Source organism: Equus caballus, chromosome 23, assembly GCF_041296265.1.
Source record: "Equus caballus isolate H_3958 breed thoroughbred chromosome 23, TB-T2T, whole genome shotgun sequence".
In the NCBI taxonomy this organism is placed as follows: Eukaryota; Metazoa; Chordata; class Mammalia; order Perissodactyla; family Equidae; genus Equus; species Equus caballus.
Genome location: NC_091706.1, coordinates 35343820 through 35360012, shown reverse-complemented (window position 1 = coordinate 35360012; position 16193 = coordinate 35343820). Strand labels below are relative to the sequence as shown.

Here is a 16193-nt window from a genome sequence, read left to right as displayed (position 1 = left end):
CACCTCGGTTCTGTTCCCTTGTTCATAATGTTCTTTCCGTTTGGATGGCATCCCCACTCTGCACACTTGTCAAATGTATATTCTTTCTTCATGTCCCCCTAGAAATGCTGCCTCTTTCCCGAGGCCTTATCTGTGGTCCTTCCTTCTCTTAAGCCACTGGATCTAATTATTTCATAACTATACATTGAATGGCACTAGTCTTCCCATTGCAGTCACTCTCCTGTAGATTTGACTCATCCCGGGGCTAGCCTAAGAGCCCAGTAATGCAGGAGCTCTGTGCTCTGGGTCCCTTGAGAATGATCCCCTCCATTCCTAACGTATGTATTCCATGTTAGGCACTCCATATACGTGTGTTGAACTGGAAAGCACTATTCCTTAGCATTTATTTTGTAAAGTGTGCTTAGTTTTATATGCCTCACTGGTTTAGAGTGTTTAATTATACACTTGGCAAAGTTAAAATGATTGCAGAGACAAAGAACATTGCTAGAGCCCTTTAGTGCTTTTGCATATGTTTAGCTAAAGCTTTTAATACAATGAATCATTATTAAATAGTTGATTTCTTTCTGGCAACATTTTAGAAAAGTTTTGGAGAAAAGTTTCATGCCACTGAATTATTGAATGCATCTTCCATACGCCTACAGTGTAACTGGCACATGGTAGACGCCCAAAGAATAGTACTTGAAGTAAATATTATTCTGTGTTGTGTCTTGAAAAAGCTTGTAGACTTTATCTTTTTTTTTTTTTTCCTGTGCTAGTAAATGGTCTTCCTTGTTCTAACCAGAACAAAACACCCTTGGCGGGCTCTGCAAAGATTTTACATTGCTGTGTATCTTTTTTTAGTTATGGGACCCTATGTGAGAAAAGTCCTGTGTGATGAGCTGGGGGCCCCAGCCAACTCTGCAATAAACTGCGTTCCCCTGGAAGATTTTGGAGGGCAGCATCCTGACCCAAACCTGACATATGCAACAACCCTTCTGGAAGCTATGAAAGGAGGGGAATATGGGTTTGGAGCTGCATTTGATGCTGACGGGGTAAGTAGGAAAGTTTTCTGCCTGCGGACCCTTTTACCACGTAATGAGGCAAGCATTGGAAACCAGAGAATTAACGAACACATCTTGGGCTGACGTGTATGGGGCATACGAACCCTAACTGGCTCTGCATCTGCTCTTCTGTTTAATGGCTAAATATTGCAATTAAATAACCGTTACTTTCCCTAGTTCCAGGTGAGCATTATGTTATAAAGAGGTTATTTCTTTAAAAAAATTATTCATGCAATAAATCTTTATTTATAGCTGGTTTTGTTGAAAGTACCACATTAAGGAACTAGCTATTTCAGCAATAACTCCTGTTCTCCATTATGTTGGGGGGAAAGTGTGAGTTCAGAATACGGAGGCCACTGTAGCCTGAGGTAGTCATCCACATTTCAACAAGTGGGACGCGTTCCTAGTTGCATCAAGATCCTGAGATTTACAATATTCAGGCATTTAAAAGGTTTCCCATGCTTTCTTTGGCCACATTCAAGTTGTTTTAGGTTGTTTAAATCCAGAATGGCAGTAAAGTGGCTTGTGATGACTTTGGGAATGGGCCGCTAGCTGTGGGTGCCTCTGTCTGATCATTTTCACACATTCTTTCCCACAGGACCGTTATATGATCCTAGGCCAAAATGGCTTCTTTGTGAGTCCTTCCGACTCCCTGGCCATCATTGCCGCCAACCTCCCTTGCATTCCATATTTCCGTCAGATGGGGGTCCGAGGGTTTGGGAGGAGTATGCCCACCAGCACGGCCCTGGACAGGTAAGCAAGGATGTTACTGTGAAAAGCTTCATGGTGGCCTCTGATATACACGTCCTCTTTGGTGCTAGCTGTCGCTCATTCTTTCCTTCTCCATTGGGAGCTCGTTGAAAGCATGGAAACTTAGAGACATACTGTAGTGTCCTGGGTAGGAGCGTGAATAACCAGGTGGCCTGAACGTGATTCTTGTTTCTGCCACTTAGCTGTGGGAACTTGGGATACTTGTCTGATCTTTGTGCCTCAGTTTCTTATCTTTAGAGTGAGGATAATAATAGTATCATCCTTACATGGATTGACAGGAGGTAGGAATGAAATGATTGATGTAAAACATTTAATGGAGTGCCTGTTGCAAAGTAAATAATTCATCCATGTTTGGTAATAAAACTTACTAAATATGTAGGTGAGGTGGGAAGAACATGGGTTTTGAGGTCAGATAATATTATGTTAAAATGCCAGCTTATATCCTCATTAGCTCTGGGAACACAAGGATGATACATTATAGGTTTGTTGTGAGGATGAAATGAGCTATGTGTGGACAGTGCCCAACAGGAGGTTCACTTAGCAGATCAAACAGTATTCAATTTCTTTCTCCTTGCCCTATCATCCCAACTGTCTTTCACCTTGTCTTATAATAGTGAATTTCAGAGTCTAATATTTTCAAGCAACATATATTTTTATGGAGGCAGTATTTGTGCATGGTGGAAAGTTAGAAAAAACACAAAAATAAGAAAATGTAAACATTCTATCCCTCTCCTTCAGTTACCTGTGTTAATAGATAAATTTATGTTCCCTATTGGATCTCATTCTATACATATGTAATATACACATGAATTATAAATCATATGTGATATACATAATATAATATATGTAATATGTATAATATATAATATATTTGCCTTTTTGTAATACCAAAAAGAAATCTGAAAATACATATTGCTGTATAACTTGCTTTTTCTTTTCCATCAATCTCCAACTTTGTATTAATACATTTTTATGTCATCTGAAACTAAGATTATATTCAAATTTCCCTGAAGTATCCCCAAAATGTCTTTAATGAATGGTTTGCCCAAAGCAGCATCCCATCCAAGACTGTATGTCGTATCTGGTGGTTGAGTCCCTCAAGTTTTTTATAATCTAGCACAATCCTTTTCTTTTTTACTTACTGACAATGACTTTTGAAGAGACCTGACCAGTTGTCCTGCAGAATCTCCCCTTCTGGATTTGTGTGGTTATTTTCTCATGGTGTTGTTCATTCATTAAGTCATTCATGAGGTTAAATCTATACACAGTGAAATGAGTAATTTTAAGGGTACAATTCAATGAGTTTTAGAAAATGTATAGGTCTGTGTAACAACCACCCAGATTAAGATATAGAACATTCTCATCACCCCAAAAAGTTCCGCTGTGCCTCCTTCCAATTCCCCAGAGGCAATGATTGTCATAATTTCTATTGCTATATTTAGATTAATAGAATTATATACTATGTACTTGTTTGCTACTGGTTTTTTCACTTAATGTATATTTTTTGATCCACCCACATCCATTGCCTGTGTCACTAGTTCATTCCCTTTTGTTGTTAGTAGTATGCCAATGTATGAATACATCACAATTTATTTTCCAATTTCCCATTGGTGGACATTTGGGTTGGGTTGTTTTCAGTTCTTAGCTATTATGAATCGTGTTGCTATGAGTGTTCTTATACAGGTCTTTTTGTGGGCCCATCTTTATTTCTCCCGGGTAAATTATCTAGGAGTAGAATGCTGATTGTAGGGTAGATGTATGTTTAATTTTACAAAAAACTTTCAAACTGCTTTCCATTTTACACTCTTATTTGCAATATGTGAGAGTTCTAGTTGCTTTGTATCCTTGTCAGGGTTTGGTGTTGTCACTCTTTTTTATTTTAGCCATTCTAGTGAGTGCAAAATATTATTTCGTTTTGGCTTAGATTTGCATCGTCCTAATAAGTAATGATATTGAGCTCATTTTCGCATTCTTTTTGTCCATTGGTGTAACTTTTTAATGTACCTCTTTAAAATGTATTTGCTCAATCAAAAAATTCGATTGTCTTTTTTATTTCATTATAGAAGTTCTTTATATATTCTGGGTAATAAGTCTTTTGTCAGATATATATATGTTACAAATATTTTCTCCCTGCCTGTTGCTTGCCTTTTCATATTCTTAATGGTGTCTTTTGATCAGCCTAAGTTTTAAATTTTGATGAAGTCCAATTTATTATTTTTTTCTTGTATGGTCAGTATATACTTTTTGTCCTCTGTAAGAAATCTTTGCTCACCGCAAAGTCAGAAAGATGTTTTTCCTGTATTTTCTTCTAGAATTGTTGTAGTTTTAATTTTTACATTTAAGTCTATGATGATTTTGAATTAATTTTGTTTGTTGTGTAAGGCAAGGGTCTAGGTTAACTTTTTCCCCGTATCCAGTTGTTCTAACCCAATTTATTGAAAAGAATTTACTTTCCCCTTAGTGCCTTTGTTAAAAACCAGTTGCCCATTTATATGTTGGTCTATTTCAGGATTCTCTATTCTGTTCCAATGATCCATTTGTCTATCCTTATGCCATACTACATTGTCTTGATTACTGAAGTTTCAAAGTAAATATTGAAATCGGGTGACTCCCCCAACTCTCTTTCCTTCTTTGCCAAATAAAAAAATTCTTTGTCCTAGGTTGTTTGCATATCTATGTACACTTTAGAATCAACGTGTCAATTTCTACCAAAGCCTACTGGAATTTTAATTGGGATTGTGTTGAACCCATAGAGCAATTTGGAAAGAATTGCATTTTAATAATATTGAGATTTCCAGACCATGAATGTGGTATATCTCTCAATTTATTTAGTTTTTATAAAATTTCTCTTACCTACTTTGTATTTTAATTTCTCTTAAGTAGGCTTTGTAGTTTAGTGTAGAGTTCTTACACAATTTTTGCTGAGTATTTTATATATCCCTGAGTATTTTATATATTTTGATGCTGTTGTAAATGGAATAGTTTTATAAATTTAATTTTCCAGTTCTTTGCTGCTAGTAATTAAAGATGTAACTGATTTGTGTAAGTGACTTTGTATTCTTCCACCGAAGGGGAGGAAATCACATACCTTCGGATGCCCCCGCCCTTTACTTCTCTCCCTCAGGTGATATTGATATCAAGTCCACGAGGATGAACCAACCTCAGCTTGAAATTCTTGCCTAGCAGCACCAAAGAGAAGGTGCATACATACAAACAGATATGATTCCATGTTTTTTTTCCATTTGCCTTTGCTTATAGCCTTCCTTTCCAAAAAAAAAAAAAAAAAAAAAAAAAAATTCAGTGAAACTGTCGAGAACAAGGCAAAAATGGAACCATCACTAGAAATTGAGAGCCCACGGTCATATAGGATCCCCAGTGTCCTGGAGGTTATTTAATATTGTGGAAGAGTATTTAATAATAACACCTTCCACTTAGAATCTTACAATTTAGAAAGAACTTTCATACATTTGATCTTTGCAATAATTTAGTGAGGTAATTGGGTGGGCATTACTCTCAACATATTAAAGATGTTGAACCAATTATTAGAGAGGTTAAGTGACTTGCACAAGGTTGCACAGCTAAGAAGAAAGTGAAACTAGGTCTTCTGATTTAGTTTACCATTGCGTCTGCTCAGTAAATGCAACCTGATCAGGATGGTCCCTGAGAAACCAGTTGAGAATATTGCCCATCTCTCCCGTGGGGTAGTGGGCAACTTTCCAAACCCTGGCCAGGAGAGGCTGCTTTCATTCTGACAACAAAAACTATTTGTCCTCTTTTCTCGTGGAGATTTCCCAGTAGTTCTTGATTTCGTTTTATCCTCCCTTCCGAATAAGTCTCTGTTTCAGTCAGAAACCAGAGGCCTTGCTTAGAAATTTCACAAAGGACCTGTTCTGATATGTAAGTGATCATTTAAAAGGATTATTCATGCTTGCTGGTCGGGATTCAGAATTCTGTGGGGCTCTGACGTGACTTGTTTTGGGTACTTGATCTGTTGTGTAGCTCCCAGGTGGCTTCTCATGATGGACACTTTATAAGCTTCTTTCTTCTTGGGTAAAATAAATGAGGCTTCAAAATTTATCTTGCCAGTGGGTTCCCACACAGGTTATTATTTTTTTTAATTAATAAAATCATAAGAATGTGTCTATAAATGCCTGGTCCCGGAAGAATGACAATTGAGTAGCTGAGACACATTAAATGGTGCACTTGCCTAAGCTCCTGGGATTCCAGAAAAAGGGAGGCCTGCACCCTTGAAACTGATGAATTATTCAGACAAACTTTCATTATTCACAGATAATTGTTGTCCCCTGAGGGAAGACTTTCAGCGTCTTTAATTTCTACCCTTACAATGTCACTAAAACAAGGATTCCATTTACCCCAGAATAATACAGTTTCAGCCTTGAAAATGGCCTTCTTTTGGGCTTTATCATTCTGAATGTGTGTGATTTGTGGTTACAGATGAGTCTGTGTTGCTGAAATCATTTTGGTTCAAATGATTTGAGAAGTAAAGCACATTCAAAGTATCTTTGTGGCCCGAAGTCTGTCTTTACCCCATGTGAAGGTATTAAATAATCCTTTGTGTCATCATCCTTCAATAATATTTATGAAGTGTCCATCTGTGCTTGGGGCTGTGCTGCATGCTGTGCAAAACAAGGCAAGCACACACAGACTTGAGCCCTCCTCATTAGAGATATTTACAGCCTCAAATGAGACCAGCATCCTTGAATGCAGGGCAAGGGAGCCAGATCTGAAAATCGTTTTGACTACAAGGGAGGCCATATAAGGTCCACCACTCCCAAATAGGGAGGTGAAGAGAATTAATGCTCTTCTATCCTCTATTTTATTTGTTCTTTGTGCCACCCTTGTGCTTCACCATTTATTCACACAAGAAGTCTTTATTAAGGGACTTCTAGGTCCTAGACCACTGTCCCTTGTCCTGGTGGAACTTGCAGTCTAGTGGAGAAGACAAGCAATAACAAGTAAAGAAAAAAATATATAAATACGGGGTCCGGCTCTGTGGCTGAGTGGTTAAGTTCGCGCGCTCCACTGCAGCGGCCCAGGGTTCGGGTCCTGGGTGCGGACGTGGCACCGCTCCTCAGGCTGCGTTGAGGCGGTGTCCCACATCCCACAACTAGAAGAATCTGCAACTAAGATATACAACTGTGTACGGGGGTGGGTTTGGGGAGATAAAGCAGAAAAAAAAAAGATTGGCAGCAGTTGTTAGCCCAGGTGCCAATCTTTAGGAAAAAAAAAAAAAATATATATATATATATATATATATATATATATAAATACAAATTGTAACACATGCGCAGGGGAAATGAACTTGATGCAATAATAATTGGCGGGTATAGAACATCCTGCTTAGATAAGGTAGCCAGGGAAGGACTCTCTGAGGAGGTTATTGGTAGGACCAAAGATTAGAAACACACAGCTGGACCTGGCTAGGATGCTGGGATTAGAAATGGCCCATAATCCTGGGCCTCTTTCACCCCATATGAAAATGCTTATTTTTTAGAATGAAGTCTATAGCTATTTGTTGCCAATTCCCAATCTGAAATATGTACTGTAGCTTTATCTTCAACATATGCAACTGGTCATTGGAATACAGATAGTGTTAATCCTGCAAGTATGCAAGTGTCTACTGATCTGCAATGACCTTGGTGCTTGCTGCATCCTTTAGATCTGTGCTATTTTGTCTCCAAGACTAGTCATGATGCACGACAGTAGTGGGAGAGAGTGTTATGAGCTAATATGTAATTACCTAGTCTCCCATATATTGCTTCTGCTATAGAATGATAGGAATTATTTTGCCTCAGCAGATAAATATGTTCAAGTATAGCCTATATTAAAAGAAAAAAAAAGCCCTTTATCATAGTAGTTATTGCTCTGAAACCCTCCATAGCTGACTAAGTCAGGGTCAAGGCAGAAAAGAGATGTCACCCTCCAAAAGGGTTTACTAAAGGGAATTTAATAGTAGTAAGTTAATAATCTGGTCCATAAAGTATGGGAGAAGTTAATTAAGGAAACCAAAAAAATCAAGAAGAGATGAAGAGGCACCCCGGGACTTACAATAGCAGAAAGCTGTTAATTCCCCTGGGACTGAAGGGTCAAAAAAAGGGATCAGGGTAACCATAGCCTGGTGAGGTCTGGAGTTGTGAAAGACAGGCTGCCAAACAGGAACTGAACTTGTCAGGGAGGTACAAATACCCAAACATCTCTTTTCCCACCCTCTGATCTCCTGCTGATGCCTCCAATTGACCAAACCCAACTGGAAGCCAGAGGGCAACCTGTGGAGCTCAGCCTCCTAGGAAGAGAACAGGGCAGAGATGGGCACTGAATGAAATGGGAACTCTAGAGTAGATCGGGGCTAACAAGACTAGCCAGCATAACTAGCACGTGGCCAATCTTTTTGGGAATTTCCACTTATCTTCCAGTCTCATCCTCTCCCCTCTTTTTTGGACCTCAGGTATAGATAGTTGAGTTAACCACACTCATCATCGAACAATTCTTTCATAATTTGTCCAATGGGAGACTCATTTCTTCTTCTTAAAAAAAAATGTATTTCTCTTTTCTCTGATTACCTTCTCCCCATAGATAACCACAAAAATGTATTTATTGGGTATCCTTTGGTTTGTGTATATTGTTTTATTTGCATGTATTTTATTTTTTTATTTTATTGAGGTCACATTGGTTTATAACATTATGTAAATTTCAGATGTTCATCATTATATTTTGGCTTCTGTACAACTGCATTGTGTTCACCACCAAAAGTCTAGTTTCCATCCGTCACCATACATATGTGCTCCTTTACCCCTCTCGCCCTCCCCCCACACGTTTCCCCTCTGGTAACCACCAATCTGTTCTCTGTATCTATGTGTTTGTTTTTTTATCTTCCACATATGAGTGAAATCATATGATTTTTTTCTCTGATTTATTTTACTTAGCATGATACCCTCAAGGTCCATCCATATTGTTGCAAATGGCACAATTTCATCTTTTTTATGGCTGGGTAGTATTCCATTGTGTGTGTATATATATATGTATGTGTATATATATATACCACATCTTCTTTATCCATTCATCCATTGATGGGCACCAGGTTGCTTCCAAGTCTTGGCTGTTGTGAATAATGCTCCAGTGAACATAGGGGTACATATATCTTTTTGAATTAGTGTTTTCATATTCTTTAGGTAAATGCCCAGAAGTGGAAAGGCTGGAGCATGTGGTATTTCTATTTTTGATTTTTTGAGAAATCTCCATACTGTTTTCCTTAGTGGCTGCACCAGTTTGCATTCCCACCAGCAGTGTATGAGGGTTCCTGTTTGCAAGTATTTTAAATTATTGTGACTAGCACTGTGTAATAGATTGTATTTAGTTTCTTACTTTTTTCCACCAAAGACTATGTGTTAAGATCCTCTCAATTGCTCTGTGTGTGTGTCTGGTATGTTGCTTCTAACTGCTGCATAGTTGTCCATCATGTGCATCCATGACGTTTCACCTCTCTATTCCCTCAGCCATGAAAGCTCAGGCTGCCTCTTACTGCCCGCCACAATGAATAGAGCTGCATAGTGCCTCTTGGAATTTGTGTGAGAATTTCTTTGAGATATGTATCCACAAGCAGAAGTTTTGGGTCAGAGGAAGTGTCTATACTTAATTTGACCAAATTTGACCAAATACTGTTAAGATTGCGCTCTAGAATGGCTTCCTTAGTCTGCTTCCCTGACAAGTTGCTGCATCTTCAAATCTAGGTCAATGCTTTATGTTGTTTAGCTTTCTACTTTTCCCCCAGTGCAATAGATAGAGAGTAATATACAATTGCTGTATTGATGTTTCATTTCTCCTGTTACTGTTGAGCATCTCTTTGTATGCTTAAGAGATTTGGGGCTTTCCTTTTATTAGTTGCCTGTTCCTGTCCTTTGCCCATTTTTCTGTTTAAGGTTCCGCTGCTTATTTTTGATGGATTTACAGGAGTTCATTATGTATTCTAGATATTAGGCTCTTGTCAATTTTAGGCACTTCAAATTTTCATCTTTTTTCTTCAGACAAAATTTTACCCCCGAGTTCTATATCCAAATTCCTGTCACTAGACAGCTCTGTTACAGACAACTCAAATTTAGTATGCTTAAATAGCCACTTTTTTGATTTTCCCTAAAAATTGTACTTTTTTGTGTTTATTATCTGGGTGAATCACCAATCACTCAAATCACAAACCTTGGAGTAATCCTAGACTTCTACTTCTCCCTCATTCCCAATGTACCATTAGTCACTGGGTCCTGTTAGAAAATTCTCTTAAATGCTTCCTGAATCATTCCTTCCTCTCCATTTCTACTTTTACTTTCCTCATTCAGGTTCTCATAATCTTTTGCTTGGACTATTGCAATAGTCAATGAACTGGCCTCTCTGCCTCCAGATCTCCTCTTCTTCATTCCACATCCTTGACCACCTCAAGGGCAATTGTTCTAAGGCAGAAAGCCATGCACCTCCCTCCTTTGCTTAAAATCTCTTGGTGGCTTCAAAAGCCCACAGAATGTGATCCTATCTCCTGATTCTAAAACATGCATCATCTGCTGACTATGAACACCTCACTCTTGCCTACGTTTTTCCCCTGCCCTCTAGATGTCTTGTGCTGCTTACAGTTCCAAAATTCACTGGCCTCTCACACTGCTGTGCTTCGCACATGCTGCTCTCTTCCTTTGCCTCACCCCATCCTACTTTGTTCTTCCTTATCTTTCAAGGCTTGAGTCAAGGATCACCTTCTCAGTAAGTACTCCTCTGATATCATGTTCTCTGCACCCCAAAGCAGCATTTGGAATTTACTCTTCACAGTTGTCACAGATGTTGAAAACATGTACTTGTCTGTTTCCCAGTGTACTGTGAGCCCCCCAAAGGCAAAGGTTTTATCCAATGCCTGACACAGAATATGTTCTCAATAAACACTTAGTAAACGAATGGATGAGATTTCTTCCCTTTTTGGATACCTTTTATTTGGGAGAAAAAGTAACTAGAACTTGACAGATCTAATCACATAATTCTAAAGGTTAACCACTATGAACTACCAACATGCTTCTGTTGACTTTTGTACAAAATAAATTTGTCGGTGCCATCACCTGGTTGCAGCTGGTATACCTGAAAGATGAGAAGAAGATGAATGATGTATCATTGCACAGTCTTCTTTGGGTGTAATAGAACTGTGCCTGACTTATGGTTTTCATTTACATTTAGATAAGTTTGTAGTGAGTCTGAATTTTAGCAATGATATGTGGGTATTGATTATAACCTAATCAAGATGAGATAAAAAGAAGCAACCACATGGCAATTATTTCCTAGTCAATAACTAAAAACTCCCACAGCCTGAACTTAAACCTCAGGATTCTTTATTCCTGGCTCTACTAAGTAGGCTGAGGAATGGATTCTTCCTGGGACATTTAGGGGATGCCTAGCGCTGCCTTCCTCTGTGCTTTCGTGTTCATCTACTGGAAAGGATGCTGACAATGACTCAAGCGGGCTCCTCAGTGTTTCTAAGAGTTGATATCTGTTGAGAAAGTGGTTTCATGCCTATATTTATTAGACAGCATTTATGAATTAGTTGGCTAATGTGAGAGAAATAAAGTGTTAACATTTAAGACTAGAAGCTGCAAGAGTTTTGGAGATGTTGGATAAACCATCTTTTGTTCAGTTGTTCAGAGCCATCTTGGATTTCTGCTATCTGAATTGGTCAGAAAAGCAATTTGGGGTGAGCATTCAGTGATCTGAGTTCCAAAATATGTAGTCATCGTCACCCTCCCATATGAATTGAAAGACAGACCATTTTTAGAAAGCAACTCTCTCTTGCCCATGACATTTGCAAGGACTGTATGCCACTCTTTGGTCCTGTCTCTAGAAAGGTGTAGTCATTGTTGCAGGGGTCCAGCATCCTATTCTCAGCCCTTCCACTGGCTGGCACTCCTTGGACTTTGGCAAGTAATTTTGATTTTTGGTAGATTTGGCCAGTACTGAAAGAAGCCCCTTACCACCACCCTGGCTGATGGGGATTAAAGACCATTTTAAACAGGGCTTTCAGTGCCGTCCGGTGCAGAGCTTATACTAAGTGGCGTGCGGTTGCTTTCTAGTGGGAACGTTGACTTCATGGCCCACCTTTATTTATAGTCTCAAATTTGGTTTTTGGAGGGTCTGTTTGGTTAAATGACCTCCTCCCTTTTTTCGTCACTTAAAATAGTTACGCAATTTAAAAATCAATCCCATTTGTTACTGCAAAGAGGCATGAGGCAACCCTTTATGGGCTGATAAAAATGTTGTATATGTTGATGATGGTGGTAGTTACACAACTGTCTGTCTGTCTATCTGTCTATATGTCAAGACTCATGGAACTGTACACTTAAAATTGGTGAATTTTACTTTATGTAAATTATACCTTGATAGAAGTGATAAAAATAATCAAATCCTATTTATTTGAAAACAAAACAAAGCACCTCTCTTGGTCTTTATGATTGAGGTCCAGAATCATCACCCTCCTTGAACGACTCTTGTCCCCAGGATCGAGGCTCGCATTTACCAGACCGTCAGTAAACCCTGGCTGGGTTCAGGTGAGTTGAGTGGCCTTGGGAATCACTGTCCACTGCCTCCTTCTCTGTGGTGAACTAGAACGTCAGTATAGTATCTATAATCTTGTCTGGAAAAAGACTTACATTTAGAGTTGAAAGTTCTACGATTTCAAGGTCATTAGTCAAATTTCTTGGTGGCATAAAAGAAGGAAGATAGGGCAGCCCAGTGTAACTCTGAACCGTAGGCTTTGTCAAGGCTGCAGGGAAACTTGGCGCTTGACAGTGCTTTTAAGTGAAGGAAGATAATGGTAAATCATTTTAGGTCTGAAGATCCTTCTGGAGTGAAAGAGCATGTACTTGTTGTGTGTGCTTTATATTTTGAAATGAATTTTGTAACTCTCACACAAAAAAAGTTTTAGAATAGATTTTAAACCCCAACCTCATAGGGGAGTGTTGAGCTGGGCCTGTTGGAAGATTGCTTACACAGTTGCTAAATATCATCGATTTCACTTTACCATCAGGCTCAGGGAAGAATAGTATTTAAGAAGGATGCACAGGGTGAATCAAGAAGGTGCCCCAAATGTTTGCCTGCTCAGCAAAGAGAGAGAGAGTGAATGCGTTTTCATCGACAGTGAACTCTATTACAGTGTCATCTTCGATTTTCACACGAACCCTCAGAAGTGTTGAGTCAGGCATGATCATTGACTTTTTGTAGTAAAAATATGATGTTGAGAGGTTCAGTAACTTGCCCAAGGTCACCCATCAAAAAGGAAGCAGTTAAGACTGGTGCTGGATTGTTTGGTTCCAAGTCTCATAATTTCTTTACTGTTCCCTATTGTTGAGAGAAGGCAAACGTTCTGGTTTTTCCTTGAGTGAAAGTAATTTGTGTGAGTTCGTGTGTGTGTGTGGGAACCTATGTGGCCCAAAGGTTGTGGATGACCTTAGACAAGCATAAGTAACTTCAACTCCAAGATGTCTTATAATTTTGACCTTGGACATCATTACTGTTTAATAAAGCTTTGGAAGAAGCAGTTCCTGGCTTTAACTTAAGACTTCCAGGAAAATGTCAGTGGGGTCGAAGGAAAGGTTTACATTTTATACCCTTGCCTCAGAATCTGCTTGAAGGAGTAAGATCATCAGCAGTGGCTGCACAACAAAATATGTCTCAGGTTTCAGCATGTTTTCTGTGTTACCTTCTGTGTAAAGTGGGTTAAGCAGATATAATCCCTTCTTTATAAGAGTTTTTAATCTCAGACAGACAGCACTGATGACCAGAAACAAAAGATACTGATTAAATACAATGCGTTCCTTTAGTAGATAATATGTTAGAGTTGGTGATAACATGTCCATGCTTAGGAAAAATAATGCAAACTTTGTCAGCTCCTGTCTATATGGCCTACACAGGTGAGGGTGGACTCCAGACCTGGGGACCCATTCCTCTCATCTCTGATCAGGTTTCTGGCTGAGGTTTCAGTTTTGTCATTTGGAATTCCGTGTTCTTTTAGAGTTCCCCTTTGCATCAGTGGTTTGTGTTCTAACATGGAGGAAATCTCTTTGGTAAGTTGGCACCTGTGTTTAAGAATGCAAGCTTTCTATCCAGGACTAACAGAGAGACTGTATGAGTCAGGATCTTTGTGCTGCAAATGAGAGAAAACTACCTGAAATGGGGCCTAAATAATAAAAGGAATGTGTTGGCCCACATAACTGAAGTAGAGTTGGCCTCAGGTGAACCTTGATCCAGTAGCTCAAATGATACTACCATTTGACCAGGATATTCCCTCTCTGGTCTGCCATAGAAGGTGTCACTCTCACCCTTGGGCTCCCTACCTCTGTCTCTCCAGACACCCTTTGGGAGAGCAAATGTCTGCAAGATTTCCAGAACTCACTCTCTTACACTTCGTTGTCTATGAGGATGAGAGACAAAGTCTTTTTGGAAAGAAGCAACTGAAAACACCTCCTTCAGTCTTGACTTCCGTTAGAGTTTGTACCGTCTCTGACCCATTGACTCACGACGCCATGAGGGATGGGGTAGGCTGAAAGTCTTAAGCCCCTTCCCCCTATTAGGTAGAGCTGGGAGGATGGTCATTCCTTCCCAAACCAAATGACCTAGTGTGGATTCAGTTTTTCTCCAAAACAAGATCTTTCTTTTCTCCTTCCAGAAGAAGTAACTTCAGCAACTTGGGACCCAATAGATGGCAGAGGGATGTGAGTTAGGTGAGGGCATTGGGGTGCAGTTCTGGATGGAGGATTCAGGACCTAGGTAAGAACTCCAGGTTGTTACCTCCTCCTACCCCTGCAAATCCTCTGCTTACTTACCAATTGTTACCAATTGAACTCTCTCCCCAACCAGGAGAGACCCAAAGAAGGGTCTCTTGCCCCTCCTCTTGGGGTTCTTCCTCTGTTTGGTGTCACAACTTTGAAAGGAGATGGAACCTGAGTGTTCAATAGCTCAAGCTTTATTCAACGGCCAAAGAATGGAGAAGTGGAACATGTTCACAAATCAGCTTCTTAGCTCCTGGGGCGATTAAGCAGCTATTATAAGGGGTCAGAGTAATGAAGGGGAGGAATATTCACAATTGTTCAGAGAACTGGGCAGGCTTTTGGGGGGAATAGGGTGCCACCTCTTTTCTTTCCTTATTTGGTGATATGCTGCCATTGCCATGGCAGTTGTAAACTGTCATGGCGCCAGAAGGTGTGTTATGTAGCATGGTGATGTCTTACAAGGAGTGTATAATGATCTGCGCAGTCTATGTTGGGTCCAGTCAGACTGCCATATTGCCTTTAACCCGTTTTCACTGGTGTTGTTCAGCCGTCTCCTCCGTCCTCTCTGTGGTTTCCTGCAAGCTAAAGATAACATGCTAGGCTTGTCCTGAGCAGGGTTATAGTTAATGTCTTATGGGGCCAGGGGCCGAGGGAACACCAATAACTGACAATGGTTCTAGAATTAGAATGATGCTTGCCTGTGATCCTTGCGTATGCTCATGAATTCTTCTGTCCTTCTTTCCCATCCTCTCTGCTCTGCTCCTTCCTTCCTTCCCTTTTTTCTCTTTTTCTTCCCCCATCTCTCTCTTCCTCCATCTCTCTTGTCCTCTCCCTCTTTTCTTCCTCGCTTCCTTCCTTAGTTTTTCTTCCTTTATTCCCTCCCTCTCTCCTTACCTACCTTCCACTTTGTCATTTTTCAAAAAACATTTTTTCAGCACTTACTGTGTGCCAGGCACACTGCTAGGTTCTGGATATCACTGCTGGAGTTTATCTTCTCTTCCACCTCCTTTCTTCCTCTGTCAAACCTCGTTGTTAACAAAATTTATTAGTATTCTCTGTGTAAGGTATTCTGCTAGACTCAGGTTCATGACTTCAATCTGTATGTTAATGACAGACTTGGAGAATGTTTTCAAATCATGATGACGTTGTAGGTACAGATTGCCTTGCACAGATTCTACTACCTATATTTAGGAGTGGGAGGGAGAGAGAGAACATAGGTTAAGGAGTGCAAACATTTATTCCTGCCAGTGTACTCAAACGAGCTCATGCATAAGATGGGACGCTGTATTCTCTGACTTTCATTGCCCTCTACATTCCGACTACCTTGGTTTGAATTCTGACTGCTCTGCTCTCTGGCTCTGACCTTGGGCTGGTTCCCTAACCAGGGTCTCCTCTGCTAAATGAGGATAATAACAGCACCCTTCTCACTGAGGATGAAATGAGATAATGTATGGACAATTCTTAGAGCAGTGCCAGTTCAAGGTGCAAGCTCAATCAAGGTTGGCTATTGTTATCATGATGATGGAATTTTATAGAAAGCAAACTCAAGGATGGACAGTGGATTCTTCCACACTAACGA

The 16193-nt window shown here is 39.8% G+C and overlaps 1 protein-coding gene and 1 long non-coding RNA gene across 2 annotated transcripts in view; both read left to right on the top strand.

Moving 5' to 3' along the window:
* The window catches only part of PGM5 (phosphoglucomutase 5), a 168908-nt gene that overhangs the window by 33489 nt on the left and 119226 nt on the right, over nucleotides 1-16193 (top strand). The window contains exons 5-6 of the mRNA XM_023627258.2: nucleotides 841-1031; nucleotides 1639-1793. Of these exons, the coding sequence (XP_023483026.1) occupies nucleotides 841-1031; nucleotides 1639-1793 (346 nt within the window). The remainder of the gene's footprint in view (nucleotides 1-840; nucleotides 1032-1638; nucleotides 1794-16193) is intronic.
* The window catches only part of LOC138920451 (uncharacterized), a 45581-nt gene continuing 41693 nt past the window's right edge, over nucleotides 12306-16193 (top strand). The window contains exon 1 of the long non-coding RNA XR_011431622.1: nucleotides 12306-12394. This is a non-coding gene — a long non-coding RNA (uncharacterized lncRNA). The remainder of the gene's footprint in view (nucleotides 12395-16193) is intronic.